The 25,354-nt window shown below is 34.7% G+C and overlaps 1 protein-coding gene and 1 pseudogene across 1 annotated transcript; both read right to left on the reverse strand.

Moving 5' to 3' along the window:
- Window positions 1–9,317: 9,317 nt before the first annotated feature.
- On the reverse strand, window positions 9,318–11,254 carry LOC100783542 (transcription factor bHLH71-like). The gene is given in 3 exon segments (NM_001255693.2): window positions 9,318–9,746; window positions 9,964–10,377; window positions 10,770–11,254. Coding segments are annotated over 3 exon segments (912 nt in total). The 5' UTR covers window positions 11,169–11,254; the 3' UTR covers window positions 9,318–9,647.
- Window positions 11,255–13,520: 2,266 nt separating this feature from the next.
- On the reverse strand, window positions 13,521–18,978 carry LOC106794631 (uncharacterized protein At4g17910-like; annotated as a pseudogene).
- Between the last annotated feature and the right edge of the window lie 6,376 nt (window positions 18,979–25,354).

The raw sequence follows: 25,354 nt of genomic DNA on the forward strand, positions 1-25,354 counted from the left end.
GCAGCCTTGGATTTACTTCCTTGACTATCGTTGAATCCCTTCAAAGCACTGATTAAGAGAAACATGCATGTGTATTGTACAATTAAAATATTGATGTCAAATTGTAATCATAAAGTAAATGTCTTATAAAATACAACTGACTTGTTAATAATTCATTTCAACTAGTTGTCGCGACTATTGTGCAAGGAAAAAAAATGACATGACATTTATTGCATATCAAATGTTGATAAATACTTATTATCTAGGGATCAACCTATCTAAATATATAAATAAAAGATCAAGCATTTCCCATTTTCGAGCAAATTTATCAGTCCTTTGTAAGACTATAGATCTATAATGGAACTCACACATCCATATGAGTATGAAACATAGAGTTTAATGTGCTTTCTACAAGCGTCAAGGCTCATTTTATTTTTCATGGTGTACTTGGTAATTGACATGGGTGGAAATGTGAAGGAAGTAAATGGAGGAACGAAAATTAATGCAACCCTCATTATATTTCCTCTGTTTGTCATCTTCTAAAATTTTCAGGTCAACAATAAAGCACCCTAATATTAAAGCTGCCAATCGAATAAAATTACCATTCGGTGTTTCATAATTTTTCATCTTATTTTCAAGTCAACAACAAAGCACCCTAATATTAAAGTTGTCAATTGAATAAAATTGCCATTCGGCCTTTTGAAACACTTCATACTAAAATATTTTATTTTCAAGATTTGGAAGAACCATAAACATATATACAAATTATATTCACTATCATCTATTTTATAGTAGTTTGTCATCTCAAATACAAGAGAAGTTAAGGACAATTTCCACATTACAAAGTAACAGCTCACTCAAGATAGAAAGCATACATAAGTGGAACCTATATTATAGATAGAGACATATACAGATAAATACATAAATAGATGTTACCAAGATTCATAAACCAACAACATTCAATCCTAACCATTAACTACTTTGTGGTCTAGGAATCAATATGCAAAATCAGTTGCTGAGAAGAAAGCTAGCCTTTCGTGATTGACACTGAGGTTGTAGAACCACGAGAGTGTCAGTGAGGTTGCAGCACCATGAGTAACACCGATAATGATGTTGCAGCACTGCGAAAGGTTGCAATGTTGGCGGTGACAGAGTTTCAGTGTTGTAAGAGGTTGTAAATAAGAGTGCAAAAGTGTTCAAGTGAAAGTGATCAGAGTGAGAGGTTTCAAAGTTAGCGAGCTTATGGGTTTTCGGCGCTAGACAATGATTAAAAGATCCCACAACATTGGTTTTTTTAACAAAAACGATGTTAACGAAGTAACTCAACATCAGTTTTTGGAAAAAATGATGTTGAGTTTTCTCTTTGTTTTTTCAGTAACATCGGTTCTTGGTAAAACCGATGTTAACAAACTCATGTTATTTATGAGATTGCCACTGTATTTTTGTTAATATCGGTTAACTTAGTGATGTTAAAGCCATTAGTTGTAGTAGTGAAAAGGTTTGCGTAGTACCAACTTAGGAAAAAATGATAGAACATTGGTTAGGATGATTTAAACTAGGGGTGTGCAAAAACCAATTTAAGGGATTGAACCGAACTAATTTCGAATTGGTTTAAACAATTTGGTTTTTAAACTAAATTGTTGAACTGGTTTAAAAGCAGTTTGGAATCAAACTTATTTTAGAAAATTAGTTTTGAACCAATTTTAAACCGATTTTAAGAGCCAAACTAGTTTTCAAACTGTATTTTTTTATTAAAAAAATTGTCTAAACAAGTTACTAAATTGACCATATTTGGAGTGCAGTAACTTTGATAACACAAAAAGTTTGAGTACAATGTCATAAATAGAATTTAGTTAGTAACAAATCGACATGTTTCATAACACATGTCTTAGACATACATAAAATATGTAAATGCCATAGATTCCTTCAAGCCATTGATTACTGGTAGATAAATTGTTCCTTGTTCTCTAAATTTTAAACTTAGAACATAAATTGGATAAACTCAACTCTTCTTTTACATGTTTCTAAAACTATACTTGAAAAACAAACTTCATGTTTGCAAGGAATTGACTTTTATAGTTGCTAGATGCTTCTACTTTTCTTCTTGATTCCAGTTGATCTATCAATTCTTCTCTTAGACTCATTTCCTTTGATATTTTTGCCATTTTATAGCATGATATACTTTTATGGTATGATGATTACACCTATCTATACAAAGTTCAAGTCATATTAATAGACACTTAGAATTCAGAAAGTATAATAGGATACATTATTGGTTACTCAAAATTGAAATGAAATAAAGATAGAAAATTTTCCTACAATATTCTACTTTAACGTCAAAAGTAATGTTATTTATAAGATCAAATGTAAGGAATAGGTGTCGTATCTTCAAACTTACCAAAGGAAGTCTCTTCAAATTTAGGAAGGATGAGTCAATGCAATATCTCTGGTGGTCTGCAAAATGCTCATCCTTGCCTCTAAAAACAATGTCGTCTCAGATATTTTTGGGGCCTGGAGCAAAAATTAAAAAAGGAACCCCTAAAAAATGGAAACCTATTTCATAAATAATTCATCGACAAAAAATTTCATGAATTTATAAATTCAACCATCAAAAAAATAATACACAAAACTCTTATATATTAAAAAGTTCACCAAAATGAAGTTAATAATTTTTTTCTAAATATTTTAAATGTTGTGCGGCCCCTCAAAATGGGGGCCCTGAGCCGTTGAACACCTTGCGCATGTGTCCAAGATGGCACTGTCTAAAAATAAGTTTGAGAATTCTGGTAGCAACTAGCAAGACATAGGATCTGGCCACCTGAGCAACTAAGTTGGTACTTGCAATGCAACATCAAATGAAGGAAATTAAAATTCAATAATTTAAGACACACTAAGATCATTATGTATCTTGTTTGGAAATATTAACCAAACATAAAGGGCTAAGAAACTATAGTGAAAATCACAAAACATATTTAACCAAATCAGCATATAAATAATATAGCAGATGAAACAATAAGCAAATTGAAAGAGGGTGTAATTAATTAGTTCATTCTATAACCTAATAACAAGATCCAAATCACAAAGTCCAAAGAAGATCCAAACAAAGATCTTAAACAAGAATTACAAGGTCCAAATCAAATCAAAATAATTAAGTACATAACAATCCTAATAACTAAAAGAAATTACAAAGAAGTGCTCTTCAATCTTCAGTCATCATCAAGTACGTAAAGGTAGAGCAGGCTAAATAAGTAACATCCAGTGTGACCAGCGAGGGAACAATTTTTGCAACATGAAGAAAACAACTTATAATATTAAGTACCTAAAACTTCCTTAGAACAAAAATTCTTGTTACCTTCTTCAACTCTCTCAAACTCCAAAAATTCCTCAATTAACTTTATTCGAAGGCAATGGTGATGGTGGTCCTTTGATTCAATCTTGCATGCAAACAAGTGCTTCCACCATTTGCAGTGTAAGCGAACAATGATATGGATGAAGAACTCTTCCTCTGGCATTAAAGTTGGACTCAAGCCATAATCAACACAGATATAGCAAGCACATCTCTTGCCATGCTTGAAAGAATTGGGAATCAACCTGAATTTACCTTCCACCACTTCAAAAAACAACTGAATCTCTCAGATTTGGGTCTAATGATTCTTCCAAGTATTTATCTAATTCAGATGTATGAGGCCAGTTGATTGAAAAAATCGATTAAAACCATAAGGATCATCATGACCTCCTTCATTGAGTGGAGCCTCATGTGAGCTAGCTTCAAACTCATTTTCATCGTCACTATACTCCTCAAAAAGTGATCTCAAGCTAAATTCCACTTTATCTCTCAACTCACATGAAACTTTGCCCAATTCACCGTCAAAACTTTCAACAATCATCCAATTCATGAATTTTAATTTGAATCTCAGATGCAACACAAGATAGATCATTTAATAGCATGTTTAGACAAATAATACTACCCCAATGCTTATCATATTTCTTCTTCGTTTTGTTAGCCATAAGTCTCACACTCACACTCAAATCCCTGGAAGTAGACATTTGCTTGATTTTACTTCCAATCTCAAAGGCATCAAACATATACATATTACTAGTCACATAAGCTGAACCAGAAATGTGTAAAGTGGCATCATGGAATATCTTTAAGAATGGCAAGATTAAACGCATAAATTCCTAATCCCTATATCCAAAATCTATGTCTTTGTATTTTTTATCTCACAGCTCAAGCTCGTCAAATGCTTTTTGATGCTTTAACGTGGCCTCCAACATCAAGAAAGTAGAATTCCATCTAGTTTCTACGTCTAAGCAAACAAGGCCTCTATATTCAATGTTTTCAAGCACAACACATTCCTTGAATGTAGCCAATCTAAAAGGGGAGGATCTTACATATTTAACAGCAACACTAATCTTACAAAGAGCATCAATATCTTTTTTGAAACATTCTTGCACAATCAAATTAATAATGTGTGCACAACAATGCATGTGAAGATGATCTCTATTCATAGCTAGACATTTCTAAGACATTAACCTCTTCTAAAAATATTCAATTGCTTTATCATTCTATGTGGAATTATCAACAGTCAATGAAAGAACACAATTTAACCCCAACTGCCTTTGCCAAATTCTTCCCTGTGTGACTTGAGACTTGACAAAAATTTATCACCTTCTCATGCAACTTTCAATTCTTGTCAATGAAATGTGTTGTCAAACTCATATAAATCTAATTTTTTGATGAAGTCCATGTGTCCCTAGTACTAGTGAGACAAACCCTATGGTAGTGTTCAAATCTAAGAAAAACCAGCAAAATTAGAAACATCACAATTTATTTCCTTATATAATCATCACAAAATTTATTTCCTTTTCAAACACCAATGACAATATATCATGTATAAGATCTATTTTCTTAATTAAAATGTAAATTGAAAAGGAAAAAAAAAATAGAGATTCTGGAATTGTTCTAGACATTTGTTTTCATTGGATCTATTCCAACAAGCTTTATTTTTAATCACAAAATCCTCTCTATAAGTTTGACACATGGAATCCTACTTTTGATGTTCTATAGCATACTGATATTAGGTACTTAATAGTACAAACAATAGATTGTTCAACTAAAGAATCATCTCTAAGTATGACACATAAATCAACATGCAGTGATAGGTCTGTTTACTAGTGCTTTGTGTTTGTGTCACTTGATTACAAGAAACATCCATATCAATAAGAATGCAATCATTTTATCTACAATGAGTTAATTAATTAGAGATACATGAATTTTCAATGACTTATGAATATATACACAAATTAAATAGGTCAAATGACTATCTATACACAAATATGCACCAGAAAAAAGAGAAGCAACAATTATACTAATTATACTAATTCTAATAAGGATAAGCAATAGATCTACTAAGTCATTCTAGCTTATAGGTATGATCAAATCATTTTTTGGCTAATATCCTACAACCATTAAAGGCTTCAACATGTTTATAAATCACCAGAGTATCTGTTTGATTTTCATTTGTAAAGAAGTTGGAAGTAGTAGTGTCCAACTAATTTAAATTATACATCACCATTTGGATCAAAGTGGGTAGGAAAATATAAACTTAATTAAGATTAATCCTTAAATAGTAGTCTAGTTGCTTATCAAGAGCACTTGTCTCTTTTGTATGTCATATGCATGTTTCAATTAGAGTTTATATGTTCATTAATAATATACTAAAATAAGTGTCAATTAGTATGTACTAGGTGCTCCGAGCTTGTGTTGCTAACTAGCTACAATATAGTTAATTAAATATTGAGAAAATAGTTATGCTTTATGAATTCAAAACTTACAGTGGCTTGTTGAAAACCCTAGAAATGACTCCTTGTTAAAGATCTCCATGAGCAGTAACCTCACTCAAACTTCCAAGTCTCATTGCACTACTGTAGAGCTCAAATAGTGCAAAAATACGTGCAGAGTGTACCTAAGTATTAACATAGACCTATATGAGAATAGTAAAAACTAGAGAAAATTCAATAAAAATATTGAGTGTCATCAAATATCAACTACCTTTACACCAAAATAAGTATTCTTCAAATCTGCATACAAGGAGTCCATGACTTTGTGCATATTTCAAATCATTTGTTTTCATATACATCCTCTATCGCATCCCCTCCTTTAAATTATTTCATGCCACGGATTATCAATAACTAAATATAACACAATGAAGCAAAAACAAAAACGATAAAAAAGGATGCATTGTCATATATGATAACATTGACAAATATTGACTACTTCCATTAAGGGCAATCACTATATACAATCTTCAAACTTCAAAGTGACAACACCATGATCTATCATACTCACAATGAGGCATCTTTACAAAAGTAGACAATGGAACACAATAAGCCATGCCAAAAACAATATAAGAGACTAGGACATGTTTATTTATTTATTTTATGCCAACAACATAACACAACTATGTGAAAAATTCAACCAAAATTAGAAAGGAGAATCACAAAGATCAATACAAATCAATTTAGAAACATAAACACAAAGAACTTAACATTAGAACACCCATAATCATAGAGAACTTAGCATTAGAACACATAAACACAATGAAACTGGAGGCGAAGTTCTTCTTATAATCACATTCTTCGACACAAACAAAGCCAAACACAAACAATGCAAATCAAAACTCAAAGGGTCTTTGAACAATAGAAAAACACAATCAGAAAAAGGTTCTTTGAACATTACCATTGTGAATTCGTGAGAAAGGGTCAATCTTTGTTGGAAGCTTGAATCCATCACACGAACATGAGAAAAGGTCTTCAAAACTGGCTTAGGATTCGAAATGAAGTGAATCGCAATTAAGGTTCACTCATTGTAAGATTGAGAGATTGAGTGTTGGAGTTCAAGATCGAGAGGGTGAGTGTCGCAGTTCAAGATCGAGAGAATGAGCATTGCAGTTTGAGATCGAGAGAGTGAGCACACAGATCAAGAAAGTGAGAAACAAGAGAGACAAGAGTCGAGACGCAAGGGAAATCAAGAGAGTCTAGTTCGGGTCACTGAGTTCCTTTTGCCGAAACAAGTTAGATTGAACCAAACTAGTTATAAAACATGGCAGTTTTTTCTCTAGACCCAATTTGAGTACGAAACTAGGTTGGGTCGGGTTAGTTATAGTCTGATTAGGTCTGACCCAATTTTTTTGCACACCCCTAGTTTAAACATGTACAAACAAGGCCGCAAGTGGTGCAAGTCTTTTTTCTTCTTTTTGATGAATACAAGAGATGTAACTCAGAAGAATAGATTTCATGATTTTTAGTCCTGTAAAAATGAGGAGAGTGAGACTAAGAAAAGACATTATGGGTTGATGTTAGAGGAGATCTCAAGCTAAATGATATACCCAAAGCTTTGATTTTTAACCGTGTTGAATGACATCATGTGATCGATGTAGCCAACCTCACTTAATGGAGTAAGATTTTGTTTTGTTTGTTGTTTAAAAGCTTTAAGGATCGTTTATTTTGGTAAATTGTGTTTCTAAATACTACATTAACTAGTCTTCATCATCAACTATGTTTAACATATGGGATTTAAAAACATAGTTTACCAAAAAAAATACACATGACTAACTTATCAGACTTTTTGATGACATGATAAGTCAATGGTCATTGTTACATTACATCATTATTTAATGTTGTTACTTGACAATAAGACTAAAAAAATAAAAAAATAAAGGGTTAAAATCAAAACAAAAATATTTAAAGGATTAAAATAAACATAAAAAATCCTATTTTATAGGAACCAAAATATTATTTAAACCATTTGATATTAGCTGATTAATAATATGTAAAAAAAATCCTTATACTAATTTAATTACGTTGTTTTTGCATCCCCACAGGGTTCTCTAGAGTTTAAAACACCATAGAATTCCGTCCCCACACAAAAATATATAGATAGAGCAAAGCTGTAGATTTGTTTTAGGAATCATCCATGCATGTCCGTTTCTCTGATTCTAGCTTACACTAACGGACACAATGTATTAATGAGGATATTGATCTATCAATCACACAGAACGAAACAAAACTGAAAGCTGATGAGAATCAAAACAAAAAAGTTAAATTGCATTCATCCCACTTAGGCCTTTAATTTGATCCCACCTTTTCATTTAAAAAAAAGATCGAAACAAAGAAAAGAAAAACGTATCACATGCCCCAAGGTGCAAAGTAGGCTGCAGTGACTAATTTACTCAAACGTACTCACATACTACCTCCCTTGCTAACTCCTTAAGACAAAAACAAGAAAATGTATTCATTATTCCTTGCGATGCAAGAAAATTTATTCATTATTCCTTTGGTTTAGCAATGGAGAACAGTGTTTCATATCAATTATCAATTAATCAACCCCAGAAAACACATTCTTTTGGTTTTCTAGGATCATTTAAATCATCTAATTAACATGCATTTTCATGTTACTTTTTTCCCCTCTAGGGACGAAAGATTGCATGCTAATATGTATTCAATGCAATACTTGTTTAAAGTTCCAATTGATTTCCATGTTTAGCTCGCAAACACAAAATAATTCATTTTATTTATTTAATGAAATTGAAGACAGGTAATGGGAGTTACAATAATTCATGTATTATTGTTTAATCAATTAAATTAGATTTCTTTAGTACATAATAATTCAATTGGCCACGAGCCTACGACAGAGTTTTTCTTTTTTTATATAAAAAGAAGTTTGGATTCGGGCAGAAGCTCTTCCACGTGAACAGTAAGACAATATTATTCATGATTAAATTATATATTTTTTAACATTAAGGAAAACTTTACAAACCCTAGTTAGCATGCCAGTCAACCAATATTCCCAACTAATGTTTGCAATGAAGGTAATTAACCACGTACCCCACTTGCAACCTCACATAAATCCAAAATGGTTGTCTTTGAAACTAACCTCACATATATGTGCTTTGTATTATCTTGTTGCAAGAATCAGTCCATATATCTTACAAGCTAAGGTTTACTATCTCCCATCCATAAACGAAAAACAACAAAATTTATAAATCTAGCCCCAACGCCAACATGGGCCAATTTTGTTTTCTTTTGCCTCTTCCCTTACTAGGATACATTCTCCTTTAAGTGTGTCAACTCTCAAGTGCATTATCGCCCAAACAAGGATTAATCCACGACTGTTCGTGATTGCTCTAAAATACCATAGTGGATAAAACTCAGCATGATAAGTTTTGGCTCGTAATTGCCTATAATAATTTAGTTCAGCATTCAAATGGACTCATTAATCAAGCATTTCCTCTCTAAATAATATAAGAGGTGTTTCAAAAATAAATACGAAAATTTTATGTCATGAAGATTAATATATCATTCTCATTGCAAACTACTTTCATATTTGGGCATCTGAAGAGGACAATACAGGTCAACTGCAAACGAGATAAACTGTATCAACATTCTTTTTCATTTGATTTTTAGTTGTACTTTAAGTCACCTAAAAAGACACCATCTACTGCCAACTATAGTTTAGCATTAACACATCAGTTGGACATGAAACAAGCAAAACAAAAGCTAAAGCCATTAGCAAATATTCGTTCTCTCTCTCTCTCTCTCACTATTAAGGTAGGTAGAGGGATGATTTGGTCATTTCACTAAAATCTCGTGCCCCCAGATGAACCTCATCAAGAGCAAAGGGAAGCCTCTTCTTCGATTCTAGCAAGCAAATGATGAATTGCCGTTGCAATACCATCTACTGAACAAAGTTGGAATCCTTCTTCAACCTTCATAAAAAAATTTCAAAATACTCATATTTTAGCTAAACAATCTCTCTAAAGTTTCATGACTTTATACAACGACATCATACTTTTATAAATGGAAAGAATCATTATGCCACATTTAATTAGTATATGATCGAAGTTGAGGCAAGGCGGAAAATGGAACTGACACAACACTATGAATAGTTAATTAATTATAATTGATAGTTGATTAATTACATACCTTAGCACTGATGGAATAGAATACCAAAGGGTCTATAGTGGTGACATTAAGATGTAGGACGGTGAGGCACAGTGTTTGAAAACCAGCTACTAACTTTGTTAGCTGCCCGGGGCTGTTTCTCCTAGTGAGAATCCGAAGATTTGCATGGGTCTCGATTAAAGTAACCTCGATATCAGCTATGGCAGCTTTGGTCTTGGATGTGTATTTGTTAGGAGTCTGCGACCATGTGTACTGAGGATACGAAAAAAATTGTGCAAAAGGGGGTTGCATGAGTTTGGAAATGGCCGTATTTTCATTGGCTTGTACAACTTCTTGATGTAAAAGTTGCAACTTTCTAGCTTCAAGTGATTGCAAGAGGTGCTCCAGCTCCTTCACAAACTCTATGGCACCACCAACTATAGAGGCCTGGTCACCCTAAAAAAACATACAAAGTTTGCATCTTGAAAACATTAGTTGCATGAGAACAGTTGACAGAACATTTATGCATAAAGCCCTTCAGGCTAGTCGCTTGCTTAGTATGAATGAAAAAACATGTTAGATTTCAAAGTTTTATTTATTTTTGGCTTGGTATTGCTTCTTTATCTTCACATTACAAATGGGGGAAAGAACATTATCTTTAATTCCGCATAGTTATTGCAGCTCAGATATAAAGTTAAGAATATTCTTGTATTATCGTTAAAAGAGAATCTCCCCATCAATACTATTTGGGACCATAACATACTAGTGATTTTGTGAATAATCCCAACTACATTCTTTTATGAGAAAGAAAGAGAGGCAGATAGAGAATGAAAAAGAAGAAAGCAAACCCTTTGAACGTAGGACTCAGGCATGAGTGAACGAAGGACAACAAGGTGTTCATTCATCTGCTTCCGGCGGTTTCTTTCCACTGTAATGTGGGTGATTCTTTGTGTCTCAGCCTCTTCCTTGTTTTTGCAAACCCTTGGTTTCCTTCTCCTCTTCTTCCTCCCTTGCACTTGCACCCCCACCACATTCTGCCTCCTGCCAACGCTTTCTTGTTCGCCGGCTTGGTGATTTCGGGTCCTCAATGCGCTGTTATCAAATGCAGGGTCATGCTCCTGATAGTTCACTAAACTTTCCAAGAAACTAGCCTCCGGAGAGCCATGGCTGCTAAATGGAGTTGCAGAGATAGTGTCATAGATAATGAAGTTGGAGAACTCATTGGAAGCAAGAGTTTCCAAAGCCATTGTACACTTTTCAACTAATGTTTGTCTGAATTCCTTACTTGCTGAGAGAACTTAAGTCGCCACCAGAGTTTTCATGAGTTTCTCATAGACATGACATGACAAATTGACAACCATTTATAGAAAATCCTACTAACTTGGTTGATGCAGTTTGAGTCACACAGAGGAAGAGGAAGTTGAAAGTTTTAATATTGGAAAAAGAAAAACGAAACAATTTCAATTTTTCACTTTTCTAAGTTTATGTTAGATTAGAGGATACGCAGCACGTGAGAAGGGCAGAAAAGGTCTTGTGCTTTTCAGGAATCAGAAAGGTGTAGTAAAAGGAAACAGGCTCCTCACACATCCTTGCTTTGGTTTCCTTCCCAATTTCATAGATGCTGTCAAAGACTGGCACAGCTTATGCCAATGAAGAGTAGGTTGGGGGACCCAAATCTATATAGAAATAAGCATAAAAACAACAGAACAAGCTGTGCAATAGCTACTCATCACATTCAAATCTGTGTTGGGGTTTGCAGGAAACGAATGGCTCATGGACCCGAGATTCCCATGTAAATAATTTAGACAAAGACTATTGCATCTATTTGATAATCCACCGGTACAACATTCTACATGTCAAAGCCATATCAACATTTTGTTCTATTATTATTACTCCAGGGTACACATAGAGATACCAATTGAATTGTATCTATAATTGCTAGCGATAATTAGAAGTTCATCATAATAATCTACAAGATTACCTAAAAAAAAATATTTTGATGTCATTTATCAATTGTGTTAATGAAAATCGTGTTTGGTAACAACTTATTTTGTGATACTAAAACTAAGAAATTCCCGTTATTTTCTTGTATTGTACAAGGGGCTACACACCTTGATGCCATACTGTGTACAAAAACTGAGGATGGGCAGGCCAGGACCACCAGATACTTTATCTTTCGTGTCTCCTCTTTTAAATACGTGAATTCTAAACGTGTAGATGAGTGAATAAAATTAAGCACAGCTTAGCGCGTAGAAGTATTTAGAATAACAATTACTACATTAATATTAATATTGATGTGGAGTTCTTATGGGCATAGGCTACACTTCGATGTGCATATTTTTGCCAACACCAGAACTTTGGCCATATGTGCTGATGAGGACACACGAAAGGACAGAGGCCGAGCTAGGAGCGTGGTCCAAGTTGTCAGACTCTGCTGGATTAACCATGTGACTGTAAGCTACCATTCTCGAAAAAGTACATCATCAGCAGGTCCACATCACTTGGGCTACTTTCAAATCCCCATAAGTCAGTTTCAACCTTTATTTTTCCTATATATATATATATATATATATATATATATATATATATATATATATATATTTTGCCCTAGAAAGATTTATGCATGATTTTACCCCTCACTGTTTCACTGTGCAATCATGTATAAAAACTACCAAGGGGATGCCAAATCAAGATACATGAAAACGAAGCATGGAAACACAAGCACTGAAGTATGAGTTGTAAGTTGCATTAGCTGAGTGGTCAATCGATATCCATGCTGAGATACCATACTATTGCATGTGCAGAGAAATGGTATCTTTTTTTTGGGTCAACGGAATGGCTGTCCGTAAGTATCATAAAGATGAGCTTTGTTCAGTCTCCGTCATCAGTCATTTTTATAGTACATACACATGTGCATTAGATCGAGTTCAACGGCCGTGGAATTTTATCATGTCTACCTTTATAATCAATCATAATCACCACACGAGTTTTATAGTAAATTCAATTAATGATTAATAAAAGAAATATTCTTTTAAAATAAATAATAACACTAAAAGAACATACTACAGCATAGCAATTGACTGCTTCACCAAAATTTTAATTTAATACCAAAATAATCTGCAATACCAATTACAATTGATAAAACATAAGCATAAACAAGCAAGATAAAAACGGCCGTGATTGATGACGCTGAGAGGGTATCAACAGACAAGTTTACCAACCCAGTGAGAATACTTGCCTGCACACAAATTATCCAACAAAATTATAACCGATATCTAGACAAGTTTTACTTCCAGGAACAAGATCAGCCAGCATTAGAATTGATAACAGCTGAAAAATAGGTGATATTCATCAGATTAAACAACCAAATCCATAATCAGAAGTTAAATTAGCAATTACAATGTCAAGGATAACTCAAGAATGCCGTGCTGGGAAATTAGGACTATGGTACTGATTGAGACAGCATAAGCTGCATTTGGTATGTCAAACTTCAAAATATTTAATTGCAAAAATAAAATTTAAACACTAACAACTAAGTTAGAGCCCAAAAACAATTTTATAACGCAGAAACTGCAATATGGCTACAAAGTCAACATGTCCTATCGAACTATGTTAGACACTGAGCGATTGAATAGAACTGAAGTGAGAATAACCTGTAGATTGTCAGTCACTACCATAGTAACATATGGAAGGTTGCACTGCACAAAGTATCAACAATTAGTTTTTCATCCATTGATGCTAAAGAATGTCCCTCTAATTAAGAAACTGTAGCATAGTCAGACATACCATTCTCCGAGAAATTCTTTCAACATGCCTGTCTAGAAGCACAGTTAATAACCTAACATGGGGATCATGAAAAGGGAATAAGTTCAAAGCTGTAGACATGATCCAAACAAGATTGCTTTGTGCAGGATAAACAAAGTTTTGGATCAAGCTTTACCAAAACACGATGGAGAAAACCCAAACCCTCATCTGTACCCATCTGCTACTTCTAAATCCAGAGGAATGGCTTCCGAAGATAAGATAGTTCCCAAATGAACACCAAGAAGGTACATTCCCCAGTATCCTGGGGATAAAATGAGATTGATTGACCAATTTTTATATACTACAACAACAACAATGCCTTATCCCACTAGGTGGGGTAGACTACATGGATCAACTTCCGCCATAATGTTATTGACCAATTTTTATATATCAAAAGTAAAACAGATAAAAGTACTTGCTAACAAAATTATAGCCTTAGAATCAAACTTATAGCCTTAAGATAGTTCTCACCAAATATGCTAAAAATCCACTCCTTGTTTTGACCTATGATATCCATTCCTCTTTCATTAGAAAGCAAGTAATGATTTAAACCTTGCACCAAGAAGAACTGGTACCCTTGGAAAGAGAAATTCAACTTTATAAGAAAATCAGATTTCAAAAGACAAGACATAAGGATAATGCAGAAATAAAAAAGTAACTACCAGTACAAGTGAACCAATAACTCCAGAATATTGAGGGGAAATATTAATAAAGGAAGTAAGGATAGACACAGCAGCAAGTGTGAAGAAGAAATTCCAATGTACACCATATTCACCCACATGTACCTGTAAGAAGGAAAAAATGATCACTTGCTTCTTTGAGAATGCCTTGAGTCTTGCATTAGACAATTATAACTCAACAATTTGTAAATAGGCAAAACTACATAGCAGTGCCCATTGTAATTAAAAACAATCATGAGAAGCAAAAGAACATTACTGTCTTCCTTAAGAATGTCTTAAACTAAGAAATTAATCAATTAGAGCTCATTTCTATAAGCAAGCAAAAAATAAATGAGACTAGTGACCATTTTAATTAAAAACCCGAAGAAATGACATAATCCAGCATACTGCAATCAACATAAATTTTTATTCAGATGCCAGGTAAACTCTTTTTGCAGAATAAACCCTACTACCCCTCGTACATTCCTCGGCACTAAGTTTTCAGGTTTATACAAAACCTGGGGGTTGACTTAAGATGTATACTGCCCAAAATATTGCTATCCGAGATCTTCATTAACTATGTCATATTACTTTCAAGTATAAAAAACATATAGGTGACTAGCCTTGTTAAAGCTTTAGATATGGTATTTGTATATGCAAGACAAGTTAGTGTATTTCAGTTGCCACCGAACTTTCTAAGAATCCCAATGACAATAATTCCACCTGATAATCCACACCGGTTGTAGTAACAAGACGAAGAAATCCTAAGATGATTAGCGGACTAGTTGAAACTATTGCATGTTAGAGATAGGGGAAGCAACATGAAGACTTAGCCTTAAAGCTTAAAGAAGAGCTTGAAGAAATTGTCTTTTACATGCCCAACTCTCTTGAATGACATTTGTATTGATTATTGTATTGTGTGTTGCATCTTTGTCTCTATCATTTCATATGTGTATCATGCATCATCATGTTGGAGTTAGAAGAAAAGTTCTAAAGTTAGAAAATTTCCTCTATAGTTAAAACTCTTCTGTTTTAATCGATTACAGACTGATTGTAACCAATTACACAAGTGTTTGAAGCTTGCAGAGAAATGTCTCATATCAGTTTAATCGATTACAAGCTTATAATAATCGATTACACAGTTGTTTTTGAGACAATGATTGATTTATTCAGGAGTCTTTGCTTTAATCAATTATCAGGTAATATAATCCATTATTTCTCTTTTAAAAAGTGTTTCAGAAGTGATTAAGAACAATTTAATCGATTATATTGAGAATCTAATCGATTACATCGTTCTTGAAAGTTTTCCAGTTTTTGGGAAGAACACTTTAATTGATTGAAATGGTAATATAATCGATTACTTCTTCGAAACAATTGATTACATTGTATATTTAATCGATTACAAACGGTTATAACTGTTTATAACTATTTTCTCTATAAATAGTCACCTTGTGTTTTCACTTCTAACAAGTTCTAACAAGTTTTCTTTGAGTTCAAGAAGACACTCATTCATTCAAAAAAGGTTCTTGGAAATGATTGATCAGGTTGTGTCTATCTTTGACTCTACTTTTTCGTGCGGTTTACACATCGGTTTACACATTATTTGTTTGTGCATGAATTTAAAGGCATGCTAGAATAGGTTTTTCCAGCTTGAGCTAAGGGTAGGTTTTTCTTAGGCTCTTATTCAGAGGATCCTAAGGTTGAATACCTTAGTCTCTTTTTCTAGGTAGGAACTGATTGCTTGTAAGAATACTATATGCATAGTAAAAATCTAATTCGGGTTTGAATTAGATAACTGGATTAACTTTTTCAGAGATAGGGTGTGAACCACTATAAAAATTGGTGTACTTCTTCTCTTGATCTTATCTTTCTTTCTCATTCCGATCTTGATCAATTTACTGAAATTTAAAGAAAATATTTTTTTGAAAGAAAGAACTTTAACAAAGGATTTTGTGTAAAGGGTGATTGATTAAATATTGGTTTACCAAAGTTTGTGATACGATCCGCGCAAAAGAAGTTTCTTTTAACTCTGTTTTTCAAAAATATGTTTTGTTTATCAGAGCAAATTCATTAAAAAAGACATCAATGTTATCATAGAAAGAAGATAAACAAAATGAGAAAAGGAGAAACTTAGTTTTTATCAGCGATGTTCATGTTGTTCACATGCTTCTTCATATATAGGATTGTCACAAAAATTCCGTAACTCATTCAGGTAAAACACCTTATAATTTATCAGACTCAAGAAAAAACACATTTTTAAATCTAGGAAAATTGGTAAACATACATACAAAAAATTAATTTCCAAGAGTTCATTTGGTGAGTTAAGAATAGCATTGAAACCAAAAGACATTAGATGGGAATGCAATGACTCACGCCGATGTGATATTACAAGCTTGTCGAGAAACTAGTGAATTTGCCCAAACAAATGCTCCAACTCCAAGATCCATCTGGAATACAAAAGGAATCTCAACAAAACAATCAAATTATAGCATAGACTGCTTTTTAGTAATATTGCAAAACCAAATGAAAGTGCACAAGTGAAGATGACAATAACATAAATAGTTGAAGAGAAGAGAGAAGATCAAAATTTTTAACTTCATGTAATCCATCAATAGAGAAGCAATTTATATGTTGAAGAAAGGAAGCCCATTTTCTCCTACTCCGAACCCAAACAAACACCCATTTCCTTTTCTCAGCATTTACTCTAGTTGTATATCACCAAGTGAGAAGTAATATAGCATACAAATTTACCACAGCATACACATTTACCAGAAGAAGTGCATTATGGGGGAGGACAAGAAATCCTCCTTATTTGAAACAAAATAGACAAAGATCTTGTTTGAATAGGCGTGAGGGAGGCTAAGTGAAGGGTTCCAAGATTTAGTATTGAAGGATATTGAGAGAAAAGGGAAAGAAGAGAAAACAAGGCCGAGGAGCTATCGAATCGCGACCGTAATAAACTTTTACATCGTTCTTCATTTGGTGTTCTTCGCTCATCATCCGGTTAGTTTTTGTTTTAAGGATTTGGATACAATCTATGCGCCCTTAGGGGCCCTTTTTGTCATTTTGTGTATCTTCATCTCCTTCTACTATCATCGATAAATATCTTTTCTTTTGTAAATTAAATTTTAACCGATCATTAGTTATGTAAGTTATCTTTTAAAGAGGTTGGAAGCTAATAAACAAAACCAAGATAAAACCAACTCATGACTAAACTTCTTTTTTTTAATCAAATATCACTCGAGATCGTTTCAAGGTCCAACGCCTTAATGATTCTCTCCTATTTTTAAAATCAAAAGATCGTTTCAAGGTCCAACGCCTTAATGATTCTCTCCGTTTTCAAATTTAAAACATCTTTTCAAGGTCTAACACCTTAAATGAATTTTTGTTCGCAATTAAAATCAATCTTTCAAAAAAACATAAAATCAATTTAACACACAAACTTTCAGACTTAAAGAACTACGTAGGTTTGAATTCCTCATCGCACCTGAGGATACGTAGGAGCAAGGGTAACACCCTTGTCGACCCCAAAAAAATATTAAAATATAAAAAGGGAAAAATAAATAATTTTGAAGTCAAGTTATGCACACTCGATTAAAGGTTGTCACCCCTTGTGGTGGGCGCGTGTGGTGCTAATACATTCCCCATACGTAAACAACTCCCGAACCCTTATTTTCAAAATCCACAGACCTTCTTTTTGGTTTTTTTAACATTTTCCTTGAATAAATGTTGGTGGCGACTCGAGGCATTTTCTTCATGAGAAGACACACTTTTTAATTTCGCCTCGCCCTTCTGCTGAAGGGTAGGTTGCAACAGCAAGGAAGGTAGCTTCCTTGGGAAGCTAGAGGAAGAAAGCTTCCTTGAGAAGCTAGAGGGGGGCTACTCACACCCCTCCAATAGCTAAGCTCACCCCCATGCCAAAATACATTAAAATACAATGGGAAGCTTCCTTGAGAAGCAAAGAAGGTAGCTTGCTTAGGAAGCAAGGAAGAAAGCTTCCTTTAGAAGCTAGAGGGGGGCTACTCACAACCCTCTAATAGCTAAGCTTACCCCCATGCCAAAATATATAAAAATACCAAAAAAAGTCCCTACTACAAAGACTACTCAAAATGCCCTGAAATACAAGGCTAAAATCCTATACTACTAGGGTACCCTTAACTTGTAGGGTAGGGTACCCTACAAACCTAAAATGGCCAAAATACAAGGCCCTAAAGAAGGAAAACATATTCTAATATTTACAACAAACAGTGGACCCAACTCTAGCCCATGGGCTCAGAAATCTACCATAAGATTCATGAGAACCCTAGGGCCTTCTTCAACAACTCTAGCCCAATCCTCTTGGAGCCTCTTGCTCATGGCTTTGGTGATTGGTCCCTTCCTAGGGAAGATTGCATGAATCTTCTCAACTGCCTCCCTTCTTGCCACTAGTGGTGGTGACAAGACAAAAATACTTTCAAAAAACAAGCTCGAATCATCTTACAATGGAATAAGTTCTACCGTTGAGACCCATCCCAAATCTATCCACAATCTCCCTCTGCCTCCTTTGAAGAGGTTGAGAGTTGTCCATTAAACCAATTGGTTCTAGCTTGGTCATTGTTGGTAAGTTTGGTGGTCCTCTTGTGTGGATGTCTTCAGGCCAAAAGATTAATTGTGTCATCTTGTCGGAAGATTGGGAGTCCATTTAAAAGAAGGCTCTTCTAACTTAGATTATGCTATTTTGATCTTGGTTGGAGTAAAGGTATCTGACTTTATCACTCCAAGTTATAGAAATTTTCTAAAATTGAAGCACTTTTTGGGTGATGCAAACCCATTGAAATTGATTGAAGAGAAAAATGTTGCTTTGAAGAAGACGCAAGAGCGAGTTGATGCATTGTTGGAAGAGTTTAACGAGTTGAAAGTCCATGCTAAAGAATCAAAGGCTTATGCACAATGAGAACAAGAAGAAAATGTTCAATTTCAAGAAGATATCACCCGACTTAAAGAAGAGTTTAGTCAGAAAGAGGTAAGCTTTCTCTACATGTGGATTAATGGTGAGCTTCGTCTGACTCATCCTAGGGCCTCTTGTACTATAAATCAAGATTTTGTTTCTCAGGAGACTAATGATTGATAAACTCTCGACAATCTAATGGTTGATAGGTTTATCAAAACCCTAAAATCTAATGTTGACTAAAGGCTCAATATGTTGATTTTACTTGTACTAGGATAAGCTTTTATTGCTTCTCGAATACTACTTTTGCTTTTAATACTGGTTTATTTTTAATTCCCATGAACAATTGTCTCATTTTATTCTATACTTTTTTCTGCACTCGATCTCTGACTATAACTTGTTTAATGACGTTTGCTATTATTCTTTGTGCAATTACCTCTGGAATTGTAGTTTTCACTCATTAATGGCTCTTTAATTCCCCTTATTTCTTATTGGTTGTTGTGATTATGTGTATCAATTTTGGTTGTGAATTTCCCTATAAATAATTGTCTTTGCTTTATTATTTGTTCACGCTTCTTCTTGATTCTTTTTCTTCATCAACTATCCAAAAAATCTTCAATCATCACTCTAAAACACTAACTTTGTTCTTGATGGCTAAAGATGTTTAGATAGTTGATGAAGACTTTGAGTCTATCTGGGATTATGTTTTCTTAGCCTTTTTATTTTGCATTTATTATCAAGATAATTTGTGTAGCTAAAAGATAAAGACTTTGTCCCAAATGGTTTTGATTAGTGATTGCAACATTGCCTCAAGGTAAGTCTTTCGAAGGTATGATCCCATTGAAAAAGATGATAGTACTCACAAACCATGGGGGTGAATGGGTTTTCGAAATAAAATGAACTTTTAAAACCAGAGTTACAAAATCTTCTTTTATACGGATCGTATCACAAAATTTTCATAAATCGAACTCAATCAACATTGAATCAATCCACCTTTTACACAAGATCCTGATCAAAGTCCTTTCTTTCAAAAGATATTTTCTTGAACCTTTAGAAAACTGATTAAAACCAAAATGGGTGTTAGTTGATGAATACGACTAACTTTTGTGTATAAAACCTGCGTAAATTGTATCAAACTCCTCCAATTTATGGTTATTTTGTAGTGTTGTAATTACTTTTTGTTAAAGATAGGTAATAAATACTTAGTACTCCCATTTCGTGTGTTTAATAATCATTTCCTCTCAATTTCAGGTTAATTAGGCAAGTTTGTGAGCCGTTCGCTAAGCCAATCTTCTGGCTTGGCGATCCATCCGCTGAGCGCAACACTCCTTTAGCTGAGCGCGAGGAAGAATCTGGAAGAAGGATGAGCTGTGCATGTTCGCTAAGCGAGGGCTAATCTCGCTAAGTGCACCGCTTGAGTCCATCCGCTGAGCGAAAAGACGAGCGCTAAGTTGAAATTCACTAATGAACGCTAAGCGAGCCAGAGTTGCGCTAAGCGCGCAAGCACCAACAAGGCCACCTATTTAAGCATAAAATCAGAAATGGAGAGAGAGTTTGGGCAATTCTCGAAGCTTTTGCATGTATAGAGATTTCTAGAGAGAGAAAGGTCCAAGTTCCAGAGAGTTTTGAGAGCTTTTGCTGTGAGAAGACTGGCAAAGAACTGAGCGAGAAGAGAAAGCCATCCTGAGAGCATGAGATGAGTCTGAGTGATTGTGAGGTTCTAGAGGTGCAGGAGACATCCCCACTACTTGTATTTATTTAATCCTTCATTTTTCTCTTCTCTTTATTGTAAAGGAAGCTTCCCAGATATGGAGAGCTAAATCCTCTGTTGGTTCTTCCTTGTAGGTACTTGATGTAAATACTTGTATATCTATTTAATGATGTTTTATGTGTTCTCTGTGCTATCAGTACGTCATTTCAGTGTGCATTTGCCTTGATCATGTAGATGTATGCTTTGTTAAGATCATTCAACAGTGAAAACTGGTCTGATTCTTAAAACATGATAGGACAGGGCTAGTTTATCATATTATCACGAGGGATCGGGGTACGGTAACCTAGTTGTTTGTATGTTTGTCTTAATGCGGTTCTGGTCGAGTTTAGTCCAACAAGAGGAATCTGAGGACGATGCTTGATCAGGATTAGGCTAGACTATAATGAGAAATCGGGGTTTAGCATTTCAGGAGACACCATAGAACACATGAGCATTGTTTAGTTGAGAATATCCTTTTAACATCAGGAACCTAATAGGAAGACCAACGTGTTGTCTATTTGTCTTTACACATCATTACTCATGTGATTTTCCTTTTGATAGTTAGTTTACATACCTGTGCATAGTTGACACATCTCTTTTCATACTAGACATGATGGAAGCTTGCTTGTGGGGCTTCTATGGAGGCTGGATCTTTGAGCTTCAATGAGGTCCTTTAATGGTGATTTTCCACCATGGAGATGCAGCGGAAGACAAAGGAGAAGAGGTGAGAGGAGGCGCCATCCACTAGGGAATAAGCCATGGAAGAAGGAGCTTCACCACCAAGATGAGCCTTGGATAAGAAGCTTAGAGAGGATGCTTCAATTGAGGAAAAGAAAGAAGCAGAGAAAGAGAAAGGGGTAAGCCATGGAAGAAGGAGCTTCACCACCAAGATGAGCCTTGGATAAGAAGCTTAGAGAGGATGCTTCAATTGAGGAAAAGAAAGAAGCAGAGAAAGAGAAAGGGGGGAGCACGAAAGTGAAGGAAGAAAAAGAGAGAGAAGTTGAACTTTGAGTTATGTCTCATAAGACTCTCATTCATCAAAGTTACAACAAGTGTTACACATGCTTCTATTTATAGACTAGGTAGCTTCCTTGAGAAGTTTTCTTAAGAAAACTTCCTTGAGAAGCTTCTTTGAGAAAACTTTCTTGAGAAGCTTCTTTGAGAAAACTTCCATGAGAAGCTAGAGCTTAGCTACACACACCCCTCTAATAACTAAGCTCACCTCCTTGAGAAGATTCCTAAAGAAGCTAGAGCTTAGCTACACACACCTCTCTAATAGTTAAGCTCACCTCCTTGAGATGAGAAGCTAGAGCTTAGCTACACCCCCCTTATAATAGCTAAGCTCACCCCCATGATAAAATACATGAAAATACAAAAAAGTCCCTACTTCAAAGACTACTTAAAATGCCTCAAAATACAAGGCTAAAACCCTATACTACTAGAATGGCCAAAATATAAGGCCCAAACGAAGGAAAAACCTATTCTAATATTTACAAAGATAAGCGGGCTCATACTTAGCCCATGGACTCAAAATCTACCCTAGGGCTCATGAGAACCCTAGGGCCTTTCCTTGGATCTCTGGCCCAATCTACTTGGAGTCTTCTATCCAATGCCCTTGCGGGGTAGGATTGCATCATTCCCTCCACCTTGGAAAGGATTTGACCTCAAATCCCGAGGTTCTTCATACTCTGGGCTCCTTCCCTCGACACCTGTAAAAAGAAAAAAAAACATATGTATTAGTGGTGTTTGGTATGTTGAAGGAAGGTAAGGTCTGAAAACCCATTTCTTGGGCATCTTCCCATGAAGGAACATGGTTCCTCACCAACTCAATGAGTGGTGCTACAAGTATAGAAAAATATGGGACAAACCTTTTGTAAAAGTTTGTTAAGTCATGGAAGCCCCAAATTTTTCTTATACTTGGTGGAGTGGGCCACTCAGGAATGACTTTTATTCTCTTAGGGTTCATGGGAACCCCTTGATCACTATTTGAAAAATTAAGAAAAGTAATGCAATAAAACATACCTTTTTCTGTATTTTCATATTGATTATTCCTACCAAAAAGTATGGCAAACCTAAGGTGTCCCATATGAGTACCTAAGTTTGTATTGAAACTAAAAATAAGAACAAACCTACCTAATGGGTCCCTATGTACACACACCATGAAGATGTTGGGTACACGAGTGATTTTACATAAGAGGGTTGAACCATTCAAAACATTCATCATACTAACTATTTTAAGGATTTGGTGCCTAATAATACCTATTTTGGGCAACAACAAAGCACAAGGATTTAAGTTCTTGCGAACCCAACCCTCATCCAACAACTTCTTTACTTGAGGAATAAACTCAAGCCCAAGAGGTGTGGCAATGCTAGCAAGTGTCATTTTACAAAAGAGAAAATGTGGAGGTTTTCTAAGAGGGAAAGTTTCTTTAATGTTTGTCTTTATTGTAAAATGAGTTTCCTTCATAGCTAAACTCTTGGAGGAGGCACTTACCTCCTTACACTTCTCTTTAACCACTAATGGTTGTCCTTCTTCTTTGGGGTAGATTTCTTCACTAGATTCTTCCCCTTTTGCTTCTTCACTTTCACTAGAGGAAGGTGAAGTAGTAGCCTCATCTTGGCTACTATAAATGTCTTTGCCCCTCATAATCATGGTTTTTGTGGTGGGGCATTGAGAAGTAATGTGTCCTCTTCCAAGACATTTAAAGCACTTTATAGAGCTAGTTTTCTCTTGCATACTAGCCTTAGGGGCTTGCTTTTCTATTGTCTTCCCCTTATCATCTTTGGGCTTAGAAAGTGTCACCCCTAAGATGCCTTGACCTTGGTCTTTCTTTAGATAAGAGTGAGAGCCATAAGATTTTGAAGTAGACTTCTTTTTAAGTTGTTGCTCTACCCTTATTTCCCAATCTAAGATAGCCTCTACATTGTCCTTCCCATGGAAGTATGAGAGGTTAATGTTAGCCTCTTGAGGCCTTCTTTCCTTTTCTCTTCTATGGGAGTGAGGTCTAAGATGTGACCTATTCCTTCCTTCGTAATAGTCACGAAGTTCTTCACTTAGGCTCTTGCAAGAGTTATGACTACTATAGGAGGCATTTTTTTCTCTTTTCATTTCTTTCATTATTTTTCTTCTTTCTTCCTCTCTTATTTTCTTTCTTTCATCTTCACTTATTTCTTCCACTCTTTTTTTTCCTTTTTCTTTTCTCTCTTGTTTTTCTTTCCATAACTTGAGGGAACTCAACTCATCTAAGATTCTAGATAAAGGGTCTTTATGACTAGTACCCTCGCCATTAACACTAGATGAATGATGACTCATGTTGGTTCCTAAGTTGTGGTTCTTTCTTGTTAGAGGTTTGAAAACAAAAGGTAAAAAAAAACTATGGTTGAAACTAGCCAAAATAACACTAAAAGAGGTGTGAAGGATAAGGTAAAAAAACTAATTGGTAAAAGGAAAGATATCTAGGCGGTTTGACAATGGAAGCTAAAGGAAATAAGCTATGAAAGTAAGCAAGAAATGTAAACTATGCGAATCCTAAGAGTGTTTGGATGACCACATTCAATGCCTAAAATTATTACACATAAATGGAAGTTTGGTAACCTATTGGAGGCACCCAACACACTTCCAATGAAAGGCCTTTTTGTTACAAAACTTGAAAGCAATGAAGGTAAGTAAATTGTAAATTACAAAATTATAAAACGGTCCTCAATTTTGGTGGTTGTTCTCTCTTTGGTGATTCACTCAATTTGGAGTGCTTGTTAGTCCAATAGCTCTTAAGGTGGTTGGCCCCTTGCTTCTTGACTCAAATTCTTCAAGGGATGGCACCAATCCTCCTTCCAATTCCCTATATGGAAACCCACAAACAAGGAAACAAAGAGACAAGCAACAACCAAAGACAAAAAAAAATGAAATGAAAGCTAAACCAATGGAGTTTTAACAAGACAATTTTTCAAGGATTATTCAACAATTAAAGCAATGAAAAGCACATAGAAGCAAGCTAGGACTCAAAGAGAAACTTAGAATGGCTCTAGAGTAGAGTAAAAAAACAAAAAAAAAAAAGACTCAACAAACCTCTAGCTTTGACACTTTTTTTCACAGTAATTTTCAATTGAAACTTCGGAACTAAGATTGGTATAACATAGGCACCAATTATAGAATAAATTTTGAGCCAAAACAACAAGCACACTTCCCTTTCACTATTTTTTTTCCTGGATACTGATTTTTCTGCCAACTTGTGTGATTTTTCTTATTTTTTCCTCTTATCCAAATCACTTGTTATTTTTTTCTAACTTTTTTCC

Source organism: Glycine max, chromosome 1 (genome assembly GCF_000004515.6).
Source record: "Glycine max cultivar Williams 82 chromosome 1, Glycine_max_v4.0, whole genome shotgun sequence".
Classification (NCBI taxonomy): domain Eukaryota; kingdom Viridiplantae; phylum Streptophyta; class Magnoliopsida; order Fabales; family Fabaceae; genus Glycine; species Glycine max.